The 25,612-nt window shown below is 43.1% G+C and overlaps 1 protein-coding gene across 1 annotated transcript in view; it reads left to right on the top strand.

The window, feature by feature from the left end:
- Positions 1–25,612, top strand: part of LOC145393983 (roundabout homolog 2-like) — a 184,543-nt gene that overhangs the window by 92,646 nt on the left and 66,285 nt on the right. The window contains exons 2-3 of the mRNA XM_080267957.1: positions 2,534–2,648; positions 18,945–19,132. Coding sequence (XP_080124083.1) covers positions 2,534–2,648; positions 18,945–19,132 — 303 coding nt within the window. The remainder of the gene's footprint in view (positions 1–2,533; positions 2,649–18,944; positions 19,133–25,612) is intronic.

The following is a 25,612-nucleotide window of genomic DNA, read 5'->3' as shown; positions in this document are numbered from 1 at the left end:
AGTCATGAGCATTTTGGTGGATAGGGCTGGATGTACAGTTAAGAAGATCACTGATGAACAGAAGGAAAAGAGATAATGATAGGACAGAACTTTGAACACTGCTGTTGATAGCTTTAAAAGGGGATCAGTGGCCATCTACAATAGCAGCTGTAAAACGACCAGAGAGGAATCTTGAGATGAAGGTGCAGATAAATGGATAGGAACCATAAGAGACCATAGGAAATCTAGGCTCGGTCGAAACCCTTTGAGATGTCAGGCTGAAATACCAAACGTTTTGCCAATGTCCCGAGGGAAGGATGGGAAAAAAAAAAAAAAGAAAAGAAAAAAGAAAAAGAAAGGAAGATGAGACGACCATACTGGCAGTTGGTAAGGTTATGAAAAGAAAGATCCTTCTAATTTTCATGTCAAGAACAAATCCAAATACTTTAGAAATACAAGACATTAAAGCAATTGGGAGATGCACGTAGCTGAGAACAGGCTGGATGAGATTAAACTCCCAGAAGAAGGAAAGGTGCAACTTGACAGAGGCAAGAGAGTCTACGTAGGCCGGGTTCCAGTACAGAAGTAATAATTGAGAACAAAAAGAGGTACCCCATCAGATTCGTACGCCCTGTGAATACTGGGGCCAGTGAAGGCACAAAATATATCCTTTGAAGAAATTTTAATGCCAGGCATGAGGAAGTCAGAGGGGGAAAAGATACGAAAGGATAGCACCGGAATCGTTCAAAGTGGAATTTGAACAAAATGTTCTGCTTTCTGTTTAGGAGAAATATTTAAAGAACCATCAAAACGAGAAGGAGGAAAGGGCGATAAGGTTAAATTATTAAAAATGCTATTGACAAGATGAAAGAAGGGGTGGTAAAATATTTTAGTTGTAAAAGTCAAAGGATTTCGTGGCAGAAACGTATAAAGATCGAGATCCAGGGATAAACAGACGCCAGTCCCTTTTTGTATTTCACCTCCTTGTTAACACAAGGAGCGAGATTAAACTAAGTCTGTGTGTGTGTGTGCGTGTGTGTGTGTGTGTGTGTGTGTGTGTGTGTGTGTGTGTGTGTGTGTGTGTGTGTGTGTGTGTGTGCATTAGTCAGAGGATAAGAGACAGGAATGCATGCTTTCATGCCTCCGTAATGCACGAAGCACACGCAGATGGCTATCGGCCATGGAAGCAATAATTCATTCCATGGCAAAGTAAAGCAGTTGTATCTGAGGGCCTCCCAGTGTACATCGTCATGATGCTGCAGACGACGTTTCATGGGAGGGTCCACAAGTCCTACTGGAACAACAGAACCGGTTAATGAGATAAAACAGCGATCTGAGGAGCCCAATAGAGATAAGTAATTGACAGAGTAAGCAGCAGGATAATAGCAAGAAAAACGTCAAGTATGTTGAAACTCATTCGCAGGCCAGCTCGAGGTTGTTATGGACTAAGATGTTGGCTTGTTTAAGAGTAGTGAGAAATGGAAAGAATGCGTTCCGCTTTAGAGGTAAGACAGTGTACAAATCATTAATAGTTAGAACATATCTTCAGGGTATTAGGAGGCTCTCTGGTACCTTCTTAGCATTTTGTCTGTATATGGCACATTATCATTCTATTTTATGCAATTTTCGAGTGTGGGCACTATGTCAAAGCAATATACTGTATGCATACTAAGTGGTTAAACAAGACAAGCTAGGGTACCTTCCAAGCCAAGGAGGACATTTCCTACAGAAAGCTGTTTTGTGTGGCTAGTAAATTATTAGTTCTGGCTAATCAGGCATTCCATATACTTTGCCAGAGAGTCCAGTGTCAAGGTCTTTAGGCTATATATCTTGGAGTCAGCTCATTTAACGCATATTTAATTTCGATGACAAGAAGATTGGGAGAAAAAGTTTATTAGTTCATCAGTGTTGAAGTGATAGTGATTTGTCGTCCCTGTTCACTGACTCACTTGCTGTTTTTAGCACTTACACCAAACGATTTAGAACAACCACTACACAGTGATGAATGACGGAGGAGCACTGACTATATGTATATAGATAGATAGATAGATAGATAGATTGATTGACAGATACCGGTATATAGATGGTTAGATTGCTACTGATAGATAGATAGGTAGGTAGATATATTACATAGACAGATATTACATTTTTGCCGCATCTTGCTATTTCCCTTTCCCACCACCCCTCTCTGCTCCGTTTCCCACGACAGTAACCTTACCCCGGTTCTATCCCTCAGGTACGGTACTATACCTGTACTTATCATCGTGGTATTATCGTCCAATCTTGTTACCCAACCGCCCGTCTTTCCTTAGCCCCGTCCTGTCCCCTTCGACATGGCGCCTACCATCATGGATCAGTTACCTGACAATCCACTCCAGTGCTCTCCCCATCATCGTGAATCATCCCCATTCCCACCAACCCCCGTCATACGCTCAGTTGTGGTGCTGGTATATGACTACGCCTCTAACCCCTGTCCTACCCTCAAGAATAGCCTCCATCATCCACAGTACTGTCACCCATCTCGCTGCCCCTTAACCCTTGTCTATTCCCTCAGGTTTGGCCCCGGTCGTCGTGGACCACCCTCAGTCCCTGGTGGTGGGCAAGGGTGACCCTGCCACGTTGTTGTGTGCTGCCCAGGGCAACCCTCACCCCGCCATCACTTGGCTCAGGTAATATAACACCGCCCTTACCCCGTCATCATCTGGCTCAGGTGATTTAACACCACCCTAACTTCACTATCACCTTGCACAACTAATGTAACACCTCCCTCGCCCGGCCATCACCTGGCCCAGGTAACATAGCACCAACCTCATCCCGCCCACACTTAACTTTCCTTTTGATGTAGAATACGTCCATCATCAAAAGGATGTTTGTTTTTTTTCCCACATACTGCATGTATAACACAGTGATAATGAAGCGTGCGGCACAGTGGCAATGCATTATTTTGGATCAACCATTTTAAGCCAGAGTAGGACTGGCATCTCCACCGGGGTAGGTTAAGCTGTACCTCACCACGATGATTTAAGACTGGCTGGCAATGTGACTGGGGTACTAGGAGAGAATACGTGTCACCCATGTCATGAAACTGGCAAGGTGTTAATTAAAAACGGTCACCTTATCAAGGCAGTCTTATGACTTAGCCACAATGGCATTTGTGTGTGTATGTACAATTACCATAATGACACTTGTTTGTCCTAGTAACGCTGCCGTTATGATTTCCTCAGATGCTGGTGTTTATTCTATGCCATTATTAATTTAAGTCCCTCATGTGCTGCTATATAATCGATGCCACTGATACATCAGCTAGCTATTCAACTATCCATTCTGCATTCACAGCCGTAATTATTTTTGTTATTAATTCAGTTCTCATGTATACGAAATATAACCAGTTTTGTTGTATATTAAAAAAAAAAAATGCCATGAGCCATGTAGCTTATCATCTGATTAGCACTTTTCTCCGTGACGTAAGTCAGTTGTAAATGTTTTGCAATATTCGGGCATCATAGAACCTCTGAGAATAATCATTCAACATTCGTATTTGGGTTTTCTGTCGCAGTTTTTATTCCGTTGCTTATCTACATCACAACGTAGATTTTGTAACGTGTTTTGTTTCTCCACTCATGCGTAAAGAACCTTCCCAAATGGGTCTCAGTAGCCATTAAAAATAAGTCATTTTTTTTTTTTATGTGGGGAAGAAGGAACCAAAGGCAATGGGCCCGCAAAACTGTTCCTTCCAAGAGAAAAACAAAATACAAGAGAGAGCCAAATTTAAGATCCATTCCTTTCGAGATGCCTTGACACACTGCGTTTGAAAGACTGGAGATCATAGGAAGCAGGAAATACAGACAGAGGGAGACAGTTCCAGAATTGATCTGTTGCATAAATGAAGAACTGGGAGTAACGGTTAACTCTTGCGTTAGAGAGTTGGACAGAAAAAGGGTGAGAGTTTGCTGCTAAACGGGTGCTACGCGCCCGTCGTAGAAGTGGAGGAATGCATGCAGACAGTTCAGAGGAACAGTGACCATTGAAGTAGTGATAGAAAAGAGATAAAGATGCAACACTGCGGCGAAGAGACAGAGATTGAAGGGAGTCAGTAAGAGGGGGAGAGTTAATGAGGCGAAAAGCCTTTGACTCCACCCTATTGAGAAGAGCTGTATGTGGGGAGTCTCCCCACACATGAGAGTTGTACTCCACACAGGGGCAGATAAAACCCTTGGATAGAGTCAACAATTGTGCAGGGGCAAAGAAGGAACAGACTCGGCTTAGCATACCCAATCTTTTGGAAGCAGATTTTACAAGAGATGTAATATGATCTTTCCAAGACAAGTCCCGAGCAAATGAAACCCCAAGCATGTTCAACGATGATTTAAACATAAGGTATACCTGTGGAAGATTTTGTCGGGTTGATAGGTTCAAAAACTGAGTCTTTGTTGCAATAAAAACAACCAGATTATTTTTACCCCAGTCAGAGATACGAGCCAAGTCAGACATTAGGTGTGCTATACCCTCATCCCTTGCCTGTTGAAGTAACTGCTGAGATGGACGTTGTGGGAATCGAATGGAAAGGTGAAGGGTGGAGTCATCAGCGTATGAGTGGATAGGGTTTGATGTACAGCTTAGAAGGTCACTGATGAATAAAAGGAAGAGAGTTGGTGATAGGACATAGCCCTGAGGAACACCACTGTTAATAGATCTAGGAGAAGAACGATAGCCGTCTACAACAGCTGCTATAGAACGACCAGAAAGGAAGCTAGAGATGAAGGCACAGATAGAAGGATAGAAACTGTAAGAGGGCAGTTTGGAAATTAAAGATTTATGTCAGACTCGATCGAAAGCCTTTGAGATGTCAAGTGCAATGGCAAAGCTTTCGCCAAAGTCCCGAAAGGAGGATGACCAGGAGTCTGAAAGGTAGGTGAGAAGATCGCCTGTGGAGCGTCCCTGACGGAACCCATACTGACAACCAGAAAGAAGGTTGTGATAGGAAAGATGCTTTAAAATTTTTCCATTAAGAATAGATTCAAGAACTTTTGAGATACAGGATGTTAAAGCAATTGGACGATAGTTAGAGGGTTGGGAATGGTCACCCTTCTTTGGGACCGGCTGAATGAGAGCAAACTTCCAGCAAGAAGGAAAGGTACAAGTTGACAGACAAAGGCGAAAGAGTTTGCCTAGGCAGGGTGTAAGGACAGAAGCACAGTTCTTGAGAACAACAGGAGGGACTCCATCAGGCCCATATGCCTTATTAGTACTGAGGCCAGCAATGGCAGAAAATACATCAGCTGAATAAATTTTAATGTTAGCCATGAGGAAGTCAGAGGGGGGAAGTGATGGAGGAACAGCACCGGAATCATCTAAGGTGGAATTGGAAGAGAAAGTCTGAGCGAAGAGATCTGCTTTATCAGTAGAAGAAATAGCTACAGAGCCATCAGAGTAGAAAAGAGGAGGGAAGGATGATGAGGTAAAGTTGTTAGAAAGGTTTTTGGCAAGATGCCAGAAGGAGTGAGAAGAGTTCGAGTTAGAGAGTTGAGAGCATTTTGTACGGATGAAATTATTTTTAGCAGAGCGAAGAACAGACTTAGCATGATTCCGGGCAGAAATGTATAAAAGATGTGATTCAGGGGTGGGTTGGCTCCGGTACCTTTTGTAGGGCCTCTCCTTGTTGTGGACAGCATTAGAACAAGCATGATTAAACCAAGGCTTTCGTGCATTAGTCAAAGGATATGAGAAAGGAATGTATGCTTCCATGCCCGAGAGAATAACCTCCGTAATGCGCAAGGCACACCCAGTTGGCTCCCGGCCATGGAAGCAATAATCATTCCAGGGAAAATCAAAGAAGTACTGCCTGAGGGCCTCCCAATCCGCAGCTCCAAAGTGCCAGAGATGACGTTTTTTTTGGAGGGTCCGCAGGCCGCACCGGAGCGATAGGACAGGTTAAGGTGATAAGGTTGTGATCGGAGGAGCCCAATGGAGAGAAAAGATTAACAGTGTAAGCAGAAGGATTAGTTGTAAGGAAGAGATCAAGTATGTTGGAGCTCTCTCCAAGGCAGTCAGGGATACAGATAGGGTGCTGTACAAGCTGGTCTAGGTCATTAAGGGTAGAAAAGATGTAGGCTTGTTCACCAGGTGGATCAGTGAAAGGAGGGGAGAGCCAAAGGTGGTGGTGAACAGTGAATTCTCCTAGAATGGAGATTTCAGAGAAAGGAGAAATGGATAGAATGTGTTCCATCGTAGAAGTAAGATAATCAAAGAATTTTTGATAGTCAGTAGAATTAGGAGATAAGTAAACAGCACAGATATATTTAATCAGAGAATGACAGGAAAGCCGAAGCCAGAGTGTAGAGAATTCAGAAGAATCGAGTTCAGGAACACGAGAGCAAGATAAGTTGTTGCGTATATATACACAACAGCCACCTTTGGCTTTGAAATGAGTATAGAGAAAGTAGGAGGATACAGAAAAGGGTTTGCTGTCAGTTGACTCAGACAGCTGAGTCTCAGTTAGGAAAAGAAGGTGAGGTTTAAAGAAGGAGAGGTGGTGCTCAACAGTGCGAAAGTTAGAGGAAAGGCCACGAATGTTGCAGAAATGAAGAAGAGAGTCAGACAGTGGTTCCAGGCACCTTGAGTCGTCACCGGGAGAGGGGCTGAAGGTGGGGGCATTTATGGTCCCCCCCTGTGGACTCTGAGGCTATGCTATTTGACGCCATTTTTTTGAAAATTTTGAAAAGGAAGTGTGGTGTGTACTGTGCATGTAGTTTGGTGTTGATGGTTGGAGAAACTTGTATTGGAGAGCATGCTGGTCTACTCTCTGTGTTACTGAGACACTGAAGAAGTTCAGCAAAGGGGGATGGTCGGGACCTGGTCCCGAGGGCTGATAAAACGGGAGCTCCAGCTCTCCCTGTCATCAGCTTTCCATCCACCTTGGGAGTACTGCCCTGCTCGGCTGGTGCTACAGTCTGGTGCAAAGTCTGAATTGTGCTTGTTCTCGCCTGTTATCTATGTCAGAACAACTCATTATTATTATTAAACTATTTACAGTGCTGGGTGGTAACCATATAACCATATGTGCTCCCTACGTGTCAACAAGTGGGTTGGTGGAGGGTTAGTGCCCCTCCCTGTAAAACAAATAACTCAAAGTCAAATGGCCACCCCTTACGGGATTATGGCGTCTGGCAATAGATTGATAGATTGATTATTATTATTATTATTATTATTATTATAAGATGGATGGACAGTGTGAAGAGAGTGTTAGATGCGAGAGGGATGTCTGTAGAGCAAGGAAGAGTAACTGCGTGTGATAGGGATGAGGGGAGAGAAACTGTGAATGCATAAATGGTGACTCGGCCCGTGCGGGATGTTCTCCCCCATCTGGTTTGGTCAACTGATCGGGCCAGGTGCGGGGAAAGGGATGGGTCCATTATGATGTGGTAGGGTTAAACCAGCTCTGCTGTCAGGTCCTGCTGCAGATGTTGCTGGATTGCACTGTGCATTTGACCGTGCGGTGTGGTGTGGTGAGGAGTGGTCCATTCCCCCTTAGTGTTTAAGATATGAGTTAATGTGTGTATGTGGATGGGTAATTTGGTGAGAGTGTCGTCCTGTGTAGGACACTCCCCTTTCTTTTTTAGGGGAAAAAGTCTAAGTATATTGGCAGATTATTATTATTATTATTATTATTATTATTATTATTATCATCATCATCATCTTCATCATTATTATTATTATGATTATTATTATTATTATTAGAAATGGAATCTTAGGCTGAATGTAGGGAAGAGTAAAGTTATGGTTTTCGAGAGAAAGGAAGTCACTGAATGTACTGCGAGGTTGGATGAGGAGGAAATGCAAACTGTGAGAGCTTTTAAGTACTTGAGTAGTGTCTTAAATAAGGATGGAAGTTCAGAGGTTGAAGTGCTTGAAAGGGTACAACAAGGAAGAAAGGTCGCTGGTTCTTTTAAAGAAGTGATAACAAACAGGGAAGTGAGCTTGGAAGTAAAAAAAATCACTCTGTGACAGACGGAATTGTGATACCAACTCTAACGTATGGAAGTGAAGCCTGGACCTTGTTGGAGGGACACAGTTCAAGAGTGAGAGCTGTGGATGTGAGTTGTTTGACAGGAGCATATGGAGTTGCATGGAGAGAGAGACTGGCAATTTAGGAAGTGAAGGAACGTTGTGGTGTGGATGTGGATGTGATAGAAAGCGTTAGGAAAAATACGTTGAGGTGGTTTGGCCATATAGAGAGAATGGAGAGCAAGAGGCTGAAGAGGAGAGTGTATATGAATGAGGAGGAGGGGGGGAGAGTGAGGGAGAGGCCAAGGATGAGATGGAGGGATGAAGTGGAAAGATATTTGAGAGAGAGGGGGGAGGGGGAGGGCTGTGTGAGCTGGGAGCAGGGCAGTGAAATGGCAGGGAACAGGGCGACGTGGAAGCGATTTGTTTGTGGCCACCCATTGCGGATTAAGGCGTCTGGCAATAAATAGTTAAATTACACTGGTCATGAGCCAAAATGGTTCTGACTTATTCTCGCCTGTTTCAAATTTGTTACCTCAATTTTCTAAACTGACCATAAAATTTGGTTATCACGTAACCTTGACGTACTACATCATAAGTGAGGGAAAATTCCATGAAACATTCAAATTCGTCAGATAAGTGTCAGTAAGTCTACAGCACAGACCAATATAATGTACAAAACATTATTACAAGACCTTCGCACATTACAAGTAGAGATGTACCGATGTATCGGTATCGTTATCAGTATCGGTGGTATCGGCCCATTTTTAGAGTATCAGTATCGGAATCGGTATCGGCTGATTCCCTGCCGATATTACCGATACTTAAAAGGAATTTAGTGCGTAGCATATCACTCATTGGAAGTTGTTTTGTTAAATAGAATTTGAATGTTTTATAGGGATGAAAAATAATTTACTGGGAATATCCAATTATTTAGTATCATATTGAGAACATGGTGCGTAATAATACAGTACATTCTTTGGTAATGAGCCACATCTGCCCCATGGACATGTGCGAGACAGGTTGGTAGCCCTGCCACAACCCTCAGACGGCAGGCACCACCCTCCCTCACTAGTATCAGTATCGATAGTAGCTTCGGTATCGGTCCAATTTTGTGGTATCGGTATCGGTATCGGTCAAAGTTTTGGTATCGGTACATCTCTAATTAGAGGTGTCTCTGCATTTTGCGTTTGTAGGAGCAATTACTCTCACGCTGGAAAGTCCAACAATAGTCGCTCATCATGTTTGAATCGGCTTTGATATCGGCTCTCCATTATGACAGTTTCGTGGTGAAACCTTTCGCCACGTTCATCACTGACATTGCCAAGAATAAATAGAAAGAAGTCCAAAGGAGAATGGAAGAAATTTATCTTAAGCGATACTCGAGCTTATGGACAACATCTTGTCCACAAGCTCATCATAATTCGATGCTCGCAAATTTCCTAGGTAATTCCTGGTAAGAACCATGAAGCTCACCCAAGCAGCCCTTTCCAGCTCAGATAAGCTCTTTACAAAATCCTAATCGTTGAGTATAAGATGAATAATCTGAGGAACAATTGACAAAACCTGTCTTTACTTTGGTCTCAGATACACTGCCTTGGAACTTCGTTAGCAAGCAGTGGAAGCCAGCACCATCTTGATCCATGGCCTTCACAAAGTTCTTCATCAAAGTTTCAAATGAAGTGGAGGCAAGAATACCTTCTCAGGGTCAACAAGAGGTTTGTTAAGACAGTTGAACCTTCCAGTCATATCTTTCGGTCACACTGGGCATTCCTTTTGTGTGTAATGCTTAGCGTCTTCTCTGCTGTCCCATGAACAGAAGAAACACATGAGCTTTGTGTAACCTTGCTAAAGTCCTAGAAGCAAGCAGATCATTTTCATGTCCTCACAGATGCTCCATTGAAGTGTTTTGTAGACAGTAGCGGTCAACAGAGTACTCATAGTTTCGTAACTATCATTCATTCCATGGGCATGCACAATTGGAACAGAAGAAGCTCATTTCCATTATGGAGAAGGACTGCCTTCAGTGCATTCTTCCCAGAATCTATGAACAACAGCCATTTTCCTTTTTGATAAGGACGGGACTTACAAAGATGTTGCATTAACGATACAACATTATAACAGTAACAAATCATGTCATCCATCTTGAAGTACATTGAGAGCTTTTCATGTCTATGATGGAAGGTGGTGGCACAAACTCCACCCTGTAGCATGTTCCATTGCTTGAGTCGAGATCCAAGGAAATCATTTTTCTCCTTGAGGAAGTTAAGGTCTCTTATAAGGTCATGCAGCTCTACCAGACTGATGAGATATGGCTCCTGGCTCTCTAAATCTTCTTGAAAGTTGGCAGCCATGCAACACTCCTCGTCACTAGATTCTGATTCACTTGTGGTACTTAATAGAGGATTTGGAACTGGAAGCTCAGGGCCATGGGGTGCTTGCCTCAGAGAAGGTACGTAAGGATACCTGATCTTGCAGCGAGTTTTCACTGAATTCCCTTTGGTGTTAGTGAGCCAAAAGTAGCAGTCAGGACAGTGATCATTTGGTTCACGTCAAACCATTGGTAGGCTACAGCGAGAAGCATACCTGATGGTCGTTTCATGTAGTTTACACAGAGCTTGCATGCAATATGGGGTGCCCATTCCTTGTCTTGATTACCATCAGGACATTTGAAGTAATGTTTGTAAGCACTTTTAACATTCATTGTAATCTGGTCTCTTCAAGCTATCAGGTGTAAAGAACCCGCAGATGTAGCAGAAAGAGTCTGGTGCATTCATACAGGTTTGGTGCTTCATTGCTTGCCAACACAGATCAAGGCACTGGAACAGTAAAGAAAAAAAAAACTGAAATGGAATAATAGCAAATATAAGGTTACCATTGCATACATTGGTTAAAAAAAAAGAAAAAAAAAAAAAAAAAAAAAAAGCTCCTGCTTTATGGTGGAAAAATTTTACCCGACTTTCGGCTGTGACTGATTCACTTTGAGTTGCTAAATATTTTGTGATTCAGGTACGTAACTGAAACTAATATAACCGCCACAGTTACTAGCTGAATGCAACTTTACAAGGTATATCTGTCTGTATGATTGGAGTCGAATCGGATTTTCCAACACAGGAGTAGATTTTCCTGTGGTATAATGGTTCTCGAAAACTGGACGTGCTGGCGAAAACTGGATATCATATTCGAATTTACAGGTTCATGTTGCTTAGAATCACCTAAAAAATTCTAGAATCATAACTATCTATCTATCTATTGCCAGACGCCATAATGCCGTAAGGGGTGGCCATTTGACTCATGAGTTATTTGTTTTACAGGGAGGGGCACTAACCCTCCACCAACCCTCTTGTTGACACGTAGGGAGCACGTATGGTTTGGCTATATGGTTACCACCCAGTGTTGAAAAAGGTTTCTTGGCTTACAGGAAACCATTTGGCTTGTCACTCAATGTAAAGCCACCTGTAATGGAAAGAAAAGCAATAAGAAATGACAGGAAAGATGGGAGAAATAGGAAGAGAGGAGGGCAGGCACAGAAAAAGAATGATAAAAGCTAAGAAAGAAGTAGGCAGCACTACATCAAGTGAGTGGATGATGATCGCCACCACCTACCACTAAGCCACATCAAATAAAACAGTATTTTACTACATAATGCTGTACTACTACTGTATCTATTTAGGATAGTCCACAATACAACTTATTCTAAAGTTTATCTGCATTTCATGTAGTAAGATATAGAAACCTGTAATATCAAATGTGGTTTACACTAAATCTTGCCTTAGCATGGTTAATCCACCAGTGAGAATAAAGTATTTCACATTATGCTCACCAACAACATAAATGGACTGTATATTAGTCTGGTCTCTTAACTGACAGCACTCGGTGTTATAAAGAGTGAGAGAGTGATGCAAATTTAACTAAACAACCAGCCAAGTGTGACAGTGCAACTCTAACAATCTGACTGACAAGGAACAAAGGTTCCCCTTGGTCCTGTAAAGAGGTCCTATTGGAACCTACCATCATGACACTTTGTAAATTTTGTCGACCAGTGTTATTATTATTATTATTATCATTATTATTATTATTACTACTACTACAACTACTACTACTAATATTGGTGGTAGGCGGGGACGCACACCATCCACTCACTCGATATAGTACTGCTGTCGGGTGCCTGCCCTTTCCTCTCTTCCTTCCTTCTTTCCTTCCTTCTTCTTCTGTCTTTCTTTCCTTCATTCTTTCTTCTTCTTTCTGTATGCAGGTGACTCTACACTGAGTGACAAGGCAAATGGTTTCCGCACAAGGAAACCATTTACTATGCTGTGTGGTGACCATATAACCAAATTTTGATGCCTGGTGGTTTAGTGGGTAATTAAGGCGCTCGAAGCGGATTGAGCCGGTGCAGGTTTATATCCAAGGGAGGGTTGGTGTTTATTGCTTACGTAATGCCACTCAGGGATGAGTGAGGCTGGTCACTCATCTTAAATGTCAGTACCAGTTTGCCTAGCCATGGGCTCAGACGCCTCTCATGGGGCAACACTGGATTAGGTGATGAATGAATGAAATTACTACTACTACTACTACTACTACTACTACTACTACTACTACTACTACTACTACTACTACAACTACTACTACTATTACTACTATTACTATTACTACTATCTATTGTTATTATTATTATTATTATTATTATTATTATTATTATGTCAAAATTTTAATTGTTATCTTTATTAATATTGAGATCATTCAACCACTAACAATTCTCGCACAACTAGTTTCTTGATTAGTGACCTTTTTGCCAGTTTTATCTTATGCTTTTACTCTCCTTTCATCCTTTGAGTTGCTTTTTTATTTAGATCAACTTATTGCCTAGAGCACTAATTTAGTTCAAGATGTTTCTTTCGCTCTTCAAAGAATAAATCGTGTTATTTCCATTCCACCGTCCCCAAATGGTCAAATGCGACTAGAATGCAAACCCTAACTCAGATGAGTTTTCTGCTGGATGTCAAAAGATTTAGGATGCATCCCAAGAACAAGCCCTAAGACCTTTTTGTATTTCAAGTCGTCCATATTCTGTTCTTGGCAGCATACATATCACTCTGTCGGTGTGCTAGTACTTCATTTCCAAACTCTTCAGCTGTCTCCACTTAAGGATGTAACGAAACTTCCCTTTGTTTTTGGCAAATACGAGTAACATCATATTTCCAGCTGTCTATCAACTATCGGTGCTTCATACCTTCTCACAACCTCTTAATGTCAGACCATCATTCAGCTAATCAAGGTTTCTAGTATAGAATAAAATATATTTTTTCCTTGTACACCATCAGTAATGGTGTTCTCTCGGATTCAGTCTTGTCACCATTGTCTTTAGTTCTTCTGACATTTTCAGCGTCTACGGTACATACATCAGTCTGCGTTTTTTCCCCTTTCCTACCCCAACACACAGAGTTCAGCTGATGGCCCAGGTTAGCAGGCTTCCCCTTCATGCCTCAGTGGGACAGGAAATATAACAGAACTTTTTATAATGTCCATCTTTCAACATATTATTGGCGTTTCAATTCGTCCGTCTTATTGTTGGCGAAATCCTCTCTCTCTCTCTCTCTCTCTCTCTCTCACACACACACACACACACACACACACACACACACACACACACACACACACAGTTTCATAATTATTACCACAACAGTTTTGTTTCACCTTACTCTTATACAACTTCCGCTCATTTATAGTGGAGCAGACTAGTCACCGTCTGCTTTCATCAGTTCATATCCAAAGTAGGGGAATTTAAACTCTCAGCTAAATCAACTCGCTGAATCTAAGCTTTAATACCTTCATTTTTCGAGTACAAGAGGGCTAATGGTACTACATTTAGCCATCCCCGACTTTACGTGATAAAAACCATCTGCGTTACCTAAACTGAAATACTAGACTTGTCCTAACCATGAAAGTTTAATGGTGCCAGTAGGAAAACTCCCAAGCTGCCATGACTCAACCTCAGCTGAATAAACACGTCGGCTTTATTCTATGATGGAATACTAAAGTTATTCCGATCACGAGAGAGTCAACAAGTTCTCTGAGTTCTTCTTTTATCTACTACTTCAATTTTTTGTACATCCTTTCAAGACTGTTCTTCACCCCCTCCGTACGAAGATGTGCTTTTTAAATTTATTCTTGCCACCACTAGACGGTTTTCTGCAGCTTATGAGAAACCTGTTGAATTCTCGCGGTTCAATATAAATTTCATTCATTTCAGTAATTAAACTGTCTGGTGAAAGCCTGAGTTAAATGAAGAATACGTCGTTGAGTCAAGGGTGTTAGTGCTGTCTGCCTTTTTTTTAACACCCGTGTGTCAGTTTCTTTAAATCGAAAATATTTTGCCTCGGCATTTGTTACTTACCGTTTATCGGATGAGTTGTAAGAACCATTGTTTAGTGCTGTACGTATATCATGCGACTAAAAGAAACCAAGCACGATTAGGAATCTAGGTGCAACACCGGCTATTGCAGACCATGTTCTTTTTGAAAAATTTGGACTTAGTGAGAACTGAATGTTTGCCATATTGACCTTCGTTCAGTCGATAGGCTCAAGTCTCTGTTTTCTTCGGATATAAGAAATTTTGCCGTAATGAAAACACTATCTGCTCGCCTACTGGGAACTCCTGTGGCTGTTACCGACACTACCAGGGCGGTATTATAGTCAGAAAGGGCTCCATTGCACAATCCTCTTCACCATATTTTTTCCCATGACTCACTTTCATTTTAATAACATAATCTTGCGATACCTGGAATAGAATACTGGTGTAGTCCCGACCATGAGAGGGTTAAGGGTGACAGTATGAACATTCTTAGGCTTCTGTGATTCACTCATGTCCCAATATTATCATCTGATAAATGGGCATAAAATACAGGATTTGTCCCGCTCATGAGACGTGTAATTTGTCTAGTATAGTTTTAATGGATACCGTACCGACGTATTCAGGGATAAATAACACAGAGGAGAGTAGTGCGGTGTGGTATGCACGATAAATCGCTCAGGAAAAGGTGTCAGTAAGTGCAGACAAGAATATGGTCTCAAGTTGTATATTTTCAGCATCAGTCAATCCCGCAGAATCATGGAACTGCGCCTGTAGTGGTTCTGTCTTGTACAGCGTCTCATAAGGCCGTAAAACCTGATGTGGGAATAGCAATCTCGGCCACATTGTGTACAGATGATTGCCCAAGCGTTTCCTGGGGGTGTTTCCTGGAGGTAAATGATACTTGGTAGCACTCATCGCCGATGATTTATTTTTATATCACACCCTAATACTGTTTTTCATGTTACTGGTACCCGCTTGATATCGATATAGTTTCCATTGGTAAGACAGAAATAGATGATAAGTTGAAATGAGCAAAATATTTCCCCGGCGAAATGGTGTTACATAAATTTCTAAGCCCATTTTCTGTTGAAATGCCTGAACATACTTTTCGCAAGGCTTGATGAGCCATATATTTTTTCTATAATACATGCATATAATAGAGACAAGAACACTGAAACTTGTCCATGGACAATATAGCTCACAATCTGTAACATCGTCAATATAGTTATTCACTGTAACTGAATCCTGGTCATTGCTTCACTAACGTTAAAGATAATGATGAGGTGTACATCATAAACTATTAAAGACAAAATGTGGACATCATTGTTGGTGGAGTATATTTATCTGATTATGGCAGAGGATCAGATGGATACTGCTGGCAAGTCGTATTCGGCCCATAGGCCACTGATTGGGCATCACCGGACCAAACCAACGACAATTTAAGACCAGAGTTTCGACATCCAATGCCATCTAAATCCTGTAACACTATAGTTGGTTTGTTTTTGTATGACAAAACTGGGCCTCTTCCACAACTTGAATACAATGTCGTGGCTGCATGAGCCTCGATGAGCCACAGTTATGAGTAAGGAATGAGTCTCCTTGGTTTCTCGTCAAACTAATATCCAGTTTGACTGCACAAGGCCGTCAACTGGGCTGAAAGGGATTGAGGATCTTTGTCAGGTGAAAACAAACGCACCAAAGTAACATCACGCTTAATAAAATTTGCCCTTTATCTCCACTACCACCTCCACCACCACCAATCCTCGACACACACCAGCCAACAAACGGAACCTGTCCTCAACACCAGTATCTGTTTCAAGCCATTTTACCGATAATGAACGCAATAAATCTCATGCAGTCGGTTGGAAAACAACAAATAACAATAGTGCTATAGTGTTTATTAGCTTGTTAAATGTGCTGATTGCTTTGGCGATGAATGGCTGGCATGTGGCATTGTTCTGGATATTAATTGTTCTAGTTTTTGACAGCATCTGAGGTTACTGTAAGCGGCTGCAATTATACCTGAAAATGACGATTTCAATGTAGCTATCGAGTGTTTAATGATTTATTATGATTTGTTGCAAAACGCATACAGTACATTTGTGAAAAGCTGAGTCCTAGTTGGTAACTAGCACAAGTGATGATGAGATTTTCTATTTCCTTGAAGAGGAAGACTTAGATTTGTGCATGAGGGTCATTAAGTTGTACAATCAACATTTGCTAAGTCAGTTTTTCTTTAGAACAAGCCAGTAAGCGATGATGGCCAGCTCTAAGTGGACCAAGCATTGACCCACCTGAGGTACAAATTGTAGGTGGCACTGCTAGTGGCCGGAAGTGAGTTTCGACACTAAAAGTAATTTCTATATGGAGGTGCTCAAGTTCAAAATTCCTCCCAAGAATTATGGGCCTGCCTTAATAATTTTCAGAGCTTTAGCATTTCGTGCAAGCAAGGTCGTAATTTTAGCACTTTTCATATTTTCTGCATGTGATGACCTTTGACCCCTGACATGGCAGAATTAGGCCAGGCATGTACAAAGCACGCTTGTAGTACTCATTAACGTCTATAAGCATGCAAAGTTGCATTCAGTTCCATCCTCCCACTGTGGAGATAGGGAATTTAAAATTCGCTGAATGGCTCACCAGAGGTACAACTTGTAGGTGGCGCTGCCAGCGGCTGGAAGTGAATTTCGACACTAAATACCGTTTTTATATTGAGGCACACCTGTGCAACATTCCATCCAAGAATCATGGCAATGGCTTAATAATCGGAGCCTTAGCATTTTGCGCAAACATGGTTGTGATTTTAGCCATTCTCACTATTTTTGCATTTGATGACCTTTGACTTATGATCTGGCTAATGTAGCACATAGGTGTATTGTAGAAAGATGTAGGACTAGTCAATGTCTATAAGCATGCAAACTTTTATTCAGTTCCACTGAGTTGCCAGGGAACTAGGGGAACATTTTTGGAAATTGGTAATGGTTGCTAGGGACACTGAGGCCAATCTTTGAAGGGTTGACACTCGAAAACTAAAGGAAAGAGGGGAAAAAATAGATGGCACACTTCCTATAGGGAATAACCTCAAGATTTTGTCTAAAGAAGTCAGAACTTTCTACGTCCATTAGTAATGCTTCTACAGCTCATAACGTGAAAAGTACGAAAAATAACGGGTTTTCGGCCGTTGCTAGCCAACGAGTAGTTGCCTAGCAACCAAAACCTTGTTGACACAACTAGGTCATAGGCTGGCCATTTTATCCAGGTTTGGTCGGAATCGGTTAATTCTGAAGGGTGGACGTGCCTGCCACAATTAAGCAAGAATAAAAGAACATAAAGAAAATGCGACTAACAATAAGGACAGCGTGGAGCTGGCCCAAAGAAAGAAAGAAAGAAAACGCGACTAACGGTATGGGCAGCATGGAGCTGGCCAATACGACAAGGAACGGTCAGATTTACATCCAGCTCCGCACTTATACTGCTGGCTGAACAGGGACAAAGAGTAAACAAGCTTAGTTCTAGAGTCTGGTCTAGCAAAGAAATAAACTTGCGTTCTTTTAATTGGAGGCTGTATGTGCTAACCAAAGGACCTCCGGGTCACTTTAATAATACGTGTAAACCCAGTACGTGTTAACTGATATTAAATTGAAAATTTATGTAATGTTGTCAATGTATATGTCTAGGGATGAGAGAAATATAAAACGAGGAGGCGCCGGTATTTAACAGAAGATAACGGAAGCTATTCAGATCCCTTAGGTACTAAGCTTCTTTATGCTGATGAAATTTGTCTGACGGGAGCGGGAATAAAATACACAACAATAAATGCCATCATATCAGAGTCGCCTGTATATAATGCCTGAGTATGTTAAATCGTGACACCTGACCCTTCCTCTAAAATTCACTTCTTCATTATCATGTTCTTACCTGATAGTCCTTCTTCCTTCTGACTTGGCAAGCTTCACAATACTTTTTGGTGTTTTCTTTGTCGGCCACGAAGGAGTTAAATGTCCCCGCCACTTAGTAACGTATGTTTAGTCTTACCATGGGGGAGACATGCCCTTAATTTTTGATGGATATTTATGACCCGTTTGTATTTATTGGATTTGATCAGCCTCCATCCCACATTTCGTATTGCATAATTTATTATCTGCGATATAGATAGGACGGACATGTTTTGTCATTTATGTGCTTTAGAAACTGCCTTAAGAAACAGTTTCTAAAGCACACACGACCGTTAATCCCAACTCCTCATTCCTTGTCACTTCACATGATTTAGATCACTAATCACACCGCTACTGCGCCAGCCTCTCGGAACACCCGACTTGACAACTAATTACACAGTCAATGACTAACTATACTGCCACTCCTGCCAGGCTATCTGTCAGTTACCCCACAAGACTACTTTCCTTATCATCACGGACCACACAGTGCTGCCACTGTCATCAGAAAACCTAACTCATGCTTTGAACATCATGCACAATATGTTAAAGAGACCAAACCAAAAACTACACATACACCACCCTCATTATCTGCTGGCAGGAGCTGACCGACTGTACACATCCCACGGGAACCGTCCACTTATCCACTGACCATGCTGTCTTTATATTAACAGGGACGGGACGCCTGTCTCTACTTCCCAGGACGACCCACACTCTCACAGGATGCTGTTGCCAGACGGGTCGTTGTTCATCCTGGCCACCAGGATGAACAAGAAGGAGAGCGATGCTGGCACCTACACCTGCCTGGCCTCCAACACCCATGGTAGTGCCAGGTCCACCAGTGCTACCATCACCATAGCCAGTGAGTGACAATATTTCCAATGTGCCACCATCGCCATTGCCAGTGAGTTCCATCATTATTATAATCAATGACAATCACCATTCCCACAGTCAGCGAATACCACTATCACCACAGTGCCACCATCACCATCGTACAACCATTACCACAGTACAACCATTACCGCAGTGCCACCATCACCACAGTGCCACCATCACCACAGTACAACCATTACCGCAGTGCCACCATCACCACAGTGCCACCATCACCTCAGTGCCACCATCACCACAGTACAACCATTACCGCAGTGCCACCATCACCACAGTGCCACCATCACTACAGTACAACCATTACCGCAGTACAGCCATTACCACAGTACAACCATTACCGCAGTGCAACCATCACCACAGTGCCACCATCACCACTGTACAACCATTACCACAGTGCCACCATCACCACAGTGCCACCATCACCACAGTACAACCATTACCACAGTGCCACCATCACCACAGTGCCACCATCACCACAGTACAACCATTACCACAGTGCCACCATCACCACAGTGCCACCATCACCACAGTGCCACCCTCACCACTGAACAACCATTACCGCAGTGCCACCATCACCACAGTGCCACCATCACCACAATGCCACCATCACCACAGTACAACCATTACCACAGTGCCACCATCACCACAGTGCCACCATCACCACAGTACAACCATTACCACAGTGCCACCATCACCACAGTGCCACCATCACCACAGTACAACCATTACCACAGTGCCACCATCACCACAGTGCCACCATCACCACAGTGCCACCATCACCACAGTGCCACCATCACCACAGTGCCACCATCACCACAGTACAACCATTACCACAGTGCCACCATCACCACCGTATCACCATCATCACAGTACAACCATTACCATAGTGCCACTATCACCACAGTACAACCATCATCACAATACAACCATCATCACAGTACAACCATTACCACAGTGCCACTATCACCACAGTGCAACCATCATCACAGTACAACCATTACCATAGTGCCACTATCACCACTATACAACCATCATCACAATACAACCATCATCACAGTACAACCATTACCACAGTGCCACTATCACCACAGTGCCATTATCACCACAGTGCCACTATCACCACAGTACAACCGTTACCACAGTGCCACAATCACTACAGTACAACCATCACCACAGGACAACCATTAACACAGTACCACCATCATTACAGTACCACCATCACCACAGTAATACAACCACCTCAGTACCACCATCACCACAGCAATACAACCACCACATTACCACCATCACCACAGTACCACCATCACCACAGTAATACAACCACCTTAGTACCACCATCACCATAGTGTAACCATCACTACGGTACCATCATCACCACAGTACCACCATCACCACAGTACCACCATCACCACAGTACCACCATCACCACAGTACCACCATCACCACAGTACCACCATCACCATAGTACCACCATCACCACAGTACCACCATCACCATAGTACCACCATCACCACAGTACCACCATCACCATAGTACCACCATCACCATAGTACCACCATCACCACAGTACCACCATCACCACAGTACCACCATCACCACAGTACCACCATCACCACAGTACCATAGTACCACCATCACCATAGTACCACCATCATCACAGTACCACCATCACCATAGTATCACCATCACCATAGTACCACCATCACCATAGTACCGTAGTACCACCATCACCATAGTACCACCATCACCATAGTACCACCATCACCATCACCATATTACCACCATCACCATAGTACCACCATCACCATAGTACCACCATCACCATAGTACCACCATCACCATAGTACCACCATCACCATAGTACCTTCATCACCATAGTACCACCATCACCATAGTACCACCATCACCATAGTACCACCATCACCATAGTACCTTCATCACCATAGTACCACCATCATCATAGTACCACCATCACCATAGTACCTGCATCACCATAGTACCACCATCACCATAGTACCACCATCACCATAGTACCACCATCACCATAGTACCTTCATCACCATAGTACCACCATCACCATAGTACCACCATCACCATAGTACCACCATCATCATAGTACCACCATCATCATAGTACCACCATCACCATAGAACCTTCATCACCATAGTACCTTCATCACCATAGTACCACCATCACCATAGTACCTTCATCACCATAGTACCACCATCACCATAGTACCACCATCATCATAGTACCATAGTATCACCATCACCATAGTACCATAGTACCACCATCACCATAGTATCACCATCACCATAGTACCATAGTACCACCATCACCATAGCACCATAGTACCACCATCACCATAGTACAACCATCATCACAGTACCATCATCACCATAGTACCACCATCACCATAGTACCACCATCACCATAGTACCACCAACACCATAGTACCACCATCACCATAGTACCACCATCACCATAGTACCACCATCATCACAGTACCATCATCACCATAATACCACCATCACCATAGTACCACCATCACCATAGTACCACCATCACCATAGTACCACCATCACCATAGTACCACCGTCACCACAGTACCATTATCAAAATAGTACCACCATCACCATAGTACCACCATCACCATAGTACCACTATCACCATAGTACCACCATCACCATAGTACCATCATCACCATAGTACCACCATCACCATAGTACCACCATCATAGTACCACCGTCACCACAGTACCATTATCAAAATAGTACCACCAGCACCATAGTACCACCATCACCATAGTACCACCATCACCATAGTACCACCATCACCACAGTACCATTATCAAAATAGTACCACCATCACCACAGTACCACCATCACCATAGTACCACTATCACCATAGTGCTACCATCACCATAGAGTCACCATCATACTATCACCATCGCCACGGTACAGCCATCACCATAGTGCCACCTTCACCAAAGTACCACCACCATAGTCCCACCATCACCATATTGCTACTATTACTACAGTAGCACGAGCACCATAGAACCACGATCACCATAGGACCACCATCATCACAGTGCTACCATCACAATACCACCATCACCATGGTGCCGCCATCACTATAGTACCACCATCATCACAGTGACACTATCATCGTAGGGCCATCATCACCATTGCCACCAATACCAGTATCACCATAATCATAGCCAAAGAGTGCTACCACCACCATAGCCATTGAGTGCCACAATTACCTTATTGCTGCCATCAGTACAATTGAACCATCACCATAGTGTCACCATCACTATAGTGTCACCATCACCATAGTTCCACCATCACCATAGTGCCACCGTCACCATAGTGCCATCACCATCACCATAGTGCCACCATCACCATAGTTCCACCATCACTATAGTGTCACCATCACCATAGTGCCATCACCATCACCATAGTGCCACCATCACCATAGTGCCATCACCATCACCATAGTGCCACCATCACCATAGTGCCATCACCATCACCATAGTGCCACCATCACCATAGTGCCACCATCACCATAGTGCCACTATCACCATAGTGTCACCATCACTATAGTGCCACCATCACCATAGTGCCATCACCATCACCATAGTGCCATCACCATCACCATAGTGCCACCATCACCATAGTGCCACCATCACCATAGTACCACCATCACCATAGTGCCATCACCATCACCATAGTGCCACCATCACCATAGTGCCACCATCACCATAGTGCCATCACCATAGTGCCACCATCACCATAGTGCCACCATCACCATAGTGCCACCATCACCATAGTGCCACCATCACCTTAGTGCCATCACCATAGTACCACCATCACCATAGTGCCATCACCATCACCATAGTGCCATCACCATCACCATAGTGCCACCATCACCATAGAGCCACCATCACCATTGTACCACCATCACCATAGTACCACCATCACCATAGTGCCATCACCATCACCATAGTTCCACCATCACCATAGTGCCATCACCATCATCATAGTGCCATCACCATCACCATAGTGCCACCATCACCATAGTGCCACCATCATGATAGTGCCACCATCACCATAGTGCCACCATCACCATAGTGCCACCTTCACCATAGTGCCACCATCACCATAGTGCCACCATCACCATAGTGCCACCATCACCATAGTACCACCATCACCATAGTGCCATCACCATCACCATAGTACCACCATCACCAAAGTGCCACCATCACCATAGTACCACCATCACCATAGTACCACCATCACCATAGTGCCACCATCACCATAGTACCACCATCACCATAGTGCCATCACCATCACCATAGTGCCACCATCACCATAGTTCCACCATCACCATAGTGCCACCATCACCATAGTGCCATCACCATCACCATAGTGCCACCATCACCATAGTTCCACCATCACCATAGTGCCACCATCACCATAGTGCCATCACCATCACCATAGTGCCACCATCACCATAGTGCCACCATCACCATAGTGCCATCACCATCACCATAGTGCCACCATCACCATAGTGCCATCATCATCACCATAGTGCCACCATCACCATAGTGTCACCATCACTATAGTGCCACCATCACCATAGTGCCACCATCACCATAGTGCCATCACCATCACCATAGTGCCACCATCACCATAGTGCCACCATCACCATAGTGCCACCATCACCTTAGTGCCTCCATCACCATAGTACCTTCATCACCATAGTACCTTCATCACCATTGTACCACCATCAACACAGTGCTACCATCACCATAGTACTACCAGTACCATAGCCAGTGAGTACCATTGTTACCATAGTGCTGGCATCACTATATTTCCACCATCACTGTAATGCTACTATCACCATAATGTCACCAATATCATAGCGCCACCATCACCTAGTACCGCCATTACCATAGTAGTACTGTCACCATAGTGCCACCATCACCAGTACCACCATCACCATAGTGCCACCATCACCATAACATCACCATAATGTCACCAACACTACTGTGTCACCATAACCATAGTACCATTTGCATCACCATAATGCCACCATCATTAAAGTGCCACCATCACCATAGTGCTACCATCACCATAATGCCACCATCACCATAATGTCAGCATAACCACAGTACCACTATCATCACCATAGTGCCACCATCACTAAATTGCCATCCTTAACCACAGTGCCACTTGATAGGTTAAAAGGCATTCTATACGTAGCTTCGCCCTGAGCTACCTGACAGTCAGTCTGATGAACATCAAGTTAAATAGCGGTGCCAAGCCCAGGTCATACACTCCTCCTCACAAAATTCATCCAGACATTTCTATCGCTTGCCAGTCCTTGAGCTTCATTATCAATGATACGTGTCGTTCTCTCACACTCATTTCCTATATCCATCAAACTTCTTCATGGCCTGCCATGTCTCTTCTCACGTTTCAGATTCGCCCAGATATACCCATTTCATCTCTCACTTTACACACATTCTCCCCATATGCCCATATTATACAAGCACACACTCCTCGACTCTGGTGCCCACAGACTTCATTACGCCATATCTTTTACGAATCACATTATTTCTTATCCTATCCTCTCTCCGCATTCCACATACATTCCTCAACAGTCCCATCTCCGCTGCTCATGCTCTTGACTTCTCATTCTCATGTCACATCATAGTCTCACACCTGTATGTCAGAGGAGACAATAAAACATCTTCATGCAAGCCACTCGCACCCGCCGCACTCAGAATTATGCTTCTAGTCAAGGCTTTCTTAGCACCAGGCACTTTCATTCCCTATACCTGTCTACTCTCACTTCATTTGCATATATACCTCTCTTTTCTGTCATTGCACCCAAGTACTTAAACTCTCTCAGCATTTAAACTCTCACTCCATTCACCGTAACATCACACTGGGAATCGCCGTCTCTTTCAACTTTCGTCGCTTTACACTTATCTGTTTTACCTTCAAAGACGCTCACGGACATCTAATAACTCTGCATCTGTCATCCAAGCTCTTGTCCGCTATTTTCAGGGAGCACTGCATCACATGCAAGCATCAAATTTTGATAATCCATCCTTCACCAGTCATTACCAACGCCATTGCTCTCTCCATTACTCGTGTTTTTACCATCTCCTCTACACTTCATCACAGTGCTACCATATATAGAGAGATAGATACATACATACATACATACATACATATATAGATATATTTATATATATATATATATATATATATATATATATATATATATATATATATACACATATATATATATATTTATATATATGGTGTATGCATGTGATGCAGTGCTCCCTGCAAATAGCGGACAAGAGCTTGGTTGTCAGGTGCAGAGTTTTTAGATGTTTGTGATCGCCTTTGAAGGCAAAATAAATAAGTGTAAAGCG

The sequence above is a fragment of the Coenobita brevimanus genome, chromosome 26 (genome assembly GCF_032717465.1).
Source record: "Coenobita brevimanus isolate Jiangsu-jjx chromosome 26, ASM3271746v2, whole genome shotgun sequence".
Lineage (NCBI taxonomy): Eukaryota > Metazoa > Arthropoda > Malacostraca > Decapoda > Coenobitidae > Coenobita > Coenobita brevimanus.
The sequence above is the reverse complement of the archived record's forward strand: the minus strand, read 5'-3'. Positions and strand labels throughout refer to the sequence as shown.